This window comes from Oncorhynchus keta, chromosome 26, assembly GCF_023373465.1.
Source record: "Oncorhynchus keta strain PuntledgeMale-10-30-2019 chromosome 26, Oket_V2, whole genome shotgun sequence".
In the NCBI taxonomy this organism is placed as follows: Eukaryota; Metazoa; Chordata; class Actinopteri; order Salmoniformes; family Salmonidae; genus Oncorhynchus; species Oncorhynchus keta.
The window spans coordinates 1037968-1042967 of NC_068446.1; the positions used below are offsets into that span (position 1 = coordinate 1037968).

At 48.4% G+C, this 5000-nt stretch overlaps 1 protein-coding gene across 1 annotated transcript in view; it reads left to right on the top strand.

Moving 5' to 3' along the window:
- LOC118358605 (rho GTPase-activating protein 39-like) overlaps window positions 1–5000 on the top strand; it is a 230838-nt gene that overhangs the window by 199755 nt on the left and 26083 nt on the right. The window contains 1 exon segment of the mRNA XM_052481147.1: window positions 3594–3667. Within this exon segment, the coding sequence (XP_052337107.1) occupies window positions 3594–3667 (74 nt within the window).

Consider the following 5000-nt stretch of genomic DNA (forward strand, 5'->3'; position numbering starts at 1 on the left):
CTGTCTGTCTCTCAGGCTCCCTCTCCTCCCACTGTCTGTCTGTCTGTCTGTCTGTCTGTCTGTCTGTCTGTCTGTCTGTCTGTCTGGCTCTCCTCCCACTGTCTGTCTGTCTCTCTGGCTCCCTCTCCTCCCACTGTCTGTCTGTCTGTCTGTCTGTCTCTCAGGCTCCCTCTCCTCCCACTGTCTGTCTGTCTGTCTGTCTGTCTGTCTGTCTGTCTGGCTCCCTCTCCTCCCACTGTCTGTCTGTCTGTCTGTCTCTCAGGCTCCCTCTCCTCCCACTGTCTGTCTGTCTGTCTGTCTCTCAGGCTCCTCTCCTCCCTCTGTCTGTCTGTCTGTCTGTCTGTCTGTCTGTCTGTCTGTCTGTCTGTCTGTCTGTCTGTCTGTCTCTCAGGCTCCCTCTCCTCCCACTGTCTGTCTGTCTGTCTGTCTGTCTGTCTGTCTGTCTGTCTGTCTGTCTGTCTCTCAGGCTCCCTCTCCTCCCACTGTCTGTCTGTCTGTCTGTCTGTCTGTCTGTCTGTCTGTCTGTCTGTCTGTCTGTCTGTCTGTCTGTCTGTCTGTCTGTCTGTCTGTCTGTCTGTCTGTCTGTCTGTTTTCTTACTGAATGTGTGTGGTTCTTCATGATGTACACATTGTACACATGTGTCAGGATTTGGCCAGGGTTGTTCCGGTTTTTGGTCACTAGATGCCCCCATTGTGCCTTTTGACCTTTTGTTTTCCCTTGATCCCCATTATTATTTGCACCTGTGCCTCGTTTCCCCTGATTGTATTTAAACCCTTTGTTTTCCTCTGTTCTTTGCTCTGTGTTTGTATGTTAGCACCCAGCCCTAGTACTCTGAGAACTCTTGTTGATCCCGGTGGACTCTCTTGTGGAATTCTGTTTTTTGTTCTTGTTTGTTTTTTTTTGTTTTTTTTTTGTATCTTTTGAGGCTTTTTGTGCTTTACCTTCCACCTTGTGGATTTACCTTTTTTGTCTTGGAGGATTACCTTTGTTCTTGTAGGATTCCTTTTGAGGTTGTGGAGTTACATGTTTTCCTGAAGAACTTCATTTTTTACTTCATTAAATACACCGTCTCAAGTACTGCTGTGTCTGCCTCATCTTCTGGGTTCTGCCGACTATTCGTGGCTCAGTTGGTTAAGTGACTGTTTCTCACTCCGGAGACCCGGGTTCGTAACCGGGTCCTGACAACATGAGCCTGCATGTTTTATCATGTGTCTTTTTGCATGTTTGTTGTTGTCTTCTTGATGTGACATGTCTTAATGGTTTGTGGCCTGTTGTGTGTGTGTGTGTAGTTTTGCAGTTCGACTATGGTGTTTGTTAGTGGAGTCTGTGTGGTCGTTACCATGGTAAATCTACGTGTTTTGCTGTATGTGTGAGGGTAGTGTTTGTGGTCCAGGTGTCGGGGTGTGTGTTGTGAGTGACGGTTGCTGTGGTTATGGTGTGTGTGTGTGTTGTTGCAGTGGCTCGGCACATCAGCGGTCTGCTGGCGAGCCGGGTGGAAAGGCGAGCCAGACTGATGCGTGGGCGTCGCCCTGGGAGGGAGAAGGCGAGGCCAGTGGAGGGTAGGGGAGGAGTCAAACTACCTACAACTGGTTAGCTGCTCTCCCTGTGCCTGCTGCTCTCTCTCTCTTTATCTCTCTCTCTTTCTCGCTCTCTCACACACATCTCATTAATCACATCACATTCATCAACACAGTCAGACACACACACACACACACACACACACACACACACACACACACACACACACACACACACACACACACAAGGCCCTGGCTACTCTACCTGCAGCAGATTACTACTTCTGCTACCACCGCCTCCTCCTTCCCATCTCCATCCTCTTCATCGTCCTCTTCATCTCCATTGATGTCATCTCTTTAATCCTCCTCTTCCTCTCCGTCCTTCACCTTCAGGATCTAGCTCTGTATCTCTCTATCTTCTTAGGTCCTCAGTGTTTTGTGTGTCTATTTCATAGCTGTCGACCCCCTGTCTGTCTGTGTTTCTCTGACTGTCTCTCTCTCTCTCTCTCTCTGTCTGTCTGTCAATCTCTCTGTCTGTCTCTCTCTCTCTGTCTGTATACCTACCTATCTACCTACTCTGTCTGTATACCTACCTATCTACCTACTCTGTCTGTGGTTGTCTGCACTCTGTCTTTTTCAATTTGGGGCATTTTTCCCGTACCACTGTGACAACTGTCTAACTCTATTTTGTGTGTGTGTGTGTGTGTGTGTGTAACACACACACATTCGTAACTGTGTATTTCCTCCATGTGGTCTGCTAAACCATTTATCTGTCGTACATCATTCTACTGTCTTGTGGGTGTCTGTCTACTCATTCATTCCCCGAGGGGAGAGTCCTGAGCATCAGTTCAGTCTTTTAGTGACGGGTAACTCTGGTAACTACTAGGACTGTTACCTGAGTCAAAGTGTGCTCTTATGTGCTTGTAGAACGTATGTACATGATGGTTAGACAGTGTCAATGTGGGTGTCACATAGGGTCAGAAGGACAGTGTGTCAACGTGGGTGTCACAGGGTCAGAAGGACAGTGTGTCAATGTGGGTGTCACAGGGTCAGAAGGACAGTGTGTCAATGTGGGTGTCACATAGGGTCAGAAGGACAGTGTGTCAATGTGGGTGTCACATAGGGTCAGAAGGACAGTGTGCTGGCTGGTTAGGCCTCAGGCTGTATGGTCGGTGTGTTTCCAGATTTAGACCACTGAGCTGTTACCCTCCAGTAATTAGTGGCAGCAGAACGACCCTGTGCCACCCACATGGCCTTACTGAAGAGCTCAGTGACGTTCAATGTGGTGCTTTCATAGGACGCCACCTTTCCGACAAGTCAGTTCATCATGTTTCTGCCCTGCTAGAGCCGCCCTGGTCAACTGTAAGTGCTGTTATTGTGAAGTGGAAATGTCTAAGCGTTGCAACACTCACTACCGAGTTCCAAGCTGCCTCTGAAAGCAACGTCAGCACCAGAACTGTTTGTCGGGAGCTTCATGAAATGGGTTTCCATGTCACAATGCCAAGCGTCGGCTGGAGGGGTGTAAAGCTGGCCGCCATAGAAATCTGGAGCAGTGGGATGAATCACGCTTCACCATCTGGCAGTTCGACGGACGAATCTGGTGCCAATACATAGTGCCAATACATATTGCCAATACATAGTGCCAACTGTAAAGTTTGGTGGAGGAGGAATAATGGTCTGGGGCTGTTGGAACGCCGACTGCGAGCCAGGCCTAATCGTCCCCTCATCAGCGCCCAACTTCACTAATGCTCTTGTGGCTGAATGGAAGCAAGTCCCCACAGCAATGTTCCAACATCTAGTGGAAAGCCTTCCCAGAAGAGTGGAGGCTGTTATAGCAGCAGAGGGGGGACCAACTCCATATTACTGCCCATGATTTTGGAATGAGATGTTGGACGAGCAGGTGTCCACATACTTTTGGTCATGCAGTGTGTGTATTCTGTGTTCCCGCGCTATACCTGTGCTTTGAGTCCGCTAATCTTCGTTAATTTCAACTCATTACTGTACGATCTAACAACTAACCTGTTTGTGTGTGTGTGTGTGTGTGTGTGTGTGTGTGCGTGTATGTTTTTCTCCAGGAGTGGCGATAAGCGGCTATGCCAAATACTGTTACCGTAAACTGCAGAAGGCTGCTCTGACCGGAGCTAAGAAGGTATAAGTGCTCTATTTCCGCTACTCTTCGTACATTGCAACTCAGTACAGTATGATCTAACAACTAACGTGTGTGTGTGTGTGTGTGTGTGTGTGTGTGTGTGTGTGTGTGTGTGTGTGTGTGTGTGTGTGTGTGCACTACTGACCCACCATCCTTCATGAGAAGAAGAATTTCCTTCTTTCTAATTTCCTCTCCCGGTCTGTCTGTCTGTCTGTCTGTCTGTTGTGTCTGTACCTGGCGGGCCTCCATCTGGGGGGGGCAGTCTGCTTTTCTTCCTCCGCCTTTAGCTGTAGTCCGGGGTTAGTTAGTTGTAAGTTAGCTGAGCGCACGGAGATCGAGTGCAACGAGGTCTGTGCGCTAACTACTAACTATCCCCGCGGCAACCACACACCACTTAATGAACACCCCTCCTCACGCCTCACACACACACACACACACACACACACACAGACAGAGGCACACTATACACACACCCCTCCTCACACGGCCCACCTCCCTCTGATTAAGAATCCCATATCAGCTCCCGAGGATTATGGGACACGGATGCCCTACAGAAACATGCAGTGTCACCACTGACTTGTATTGCTGTAAGCTCCTGTTTTCTAAGGAGGAAATCAATAAGCAGATGCTTGAGGGGAGCTGATAGAATCATTATGTATCACCTCGTTAGTTACCCTTGGTTTTGTTTCCGTTTGTGTGACAGAGGACTTCCTGTGTTTCATTAGCTTTTGAATCATCTCCCTATACCTGTGTGTGTGTGTGTGTGTGTGTGTGTGTGGTGGTGTGTGTGTGTGTGTGTGTGTGTGTCTTAATTTAGTTATTGTTTCAGCAAGCGGTGCACATAATGCAGTTTATTATTAATGTCTGGAGCAGAATTCCTGCTGAGAACGCTAGGACAACACACACACACAGACAAATAAACACATACAGTCTCACTTTATCACCCCCCCTCCACGCACACATGCACACACACGCACACACACACGCACACACTCATATTGATTTCTTAACCTGTCCACCAATTAAAGGGGCCCTTCAGGCAGTAGTATCTTCTGAGTGTTTTTAAACCAGATCACATGACTTCACAGTCTGCAGGGTTGCGTGCGTGTGTGTCTGTGTGTCCTTGGGTATATATGCGTGAGTGAGTATGTATGTGCCTATGTGTGTTGGCATGCGTACGGAGAGTGATGGGGGGGTCTGGGTGTCATGGAAACAGCCTCCAGGGGGACATTCCATTGTTCATCTATCTGTCCCATCTCATCTATCCCTGACCTATAAAACACTATCTGACTCACTGTCTCACTAAACCGGTTCTACTCGATACTAGCCCAGT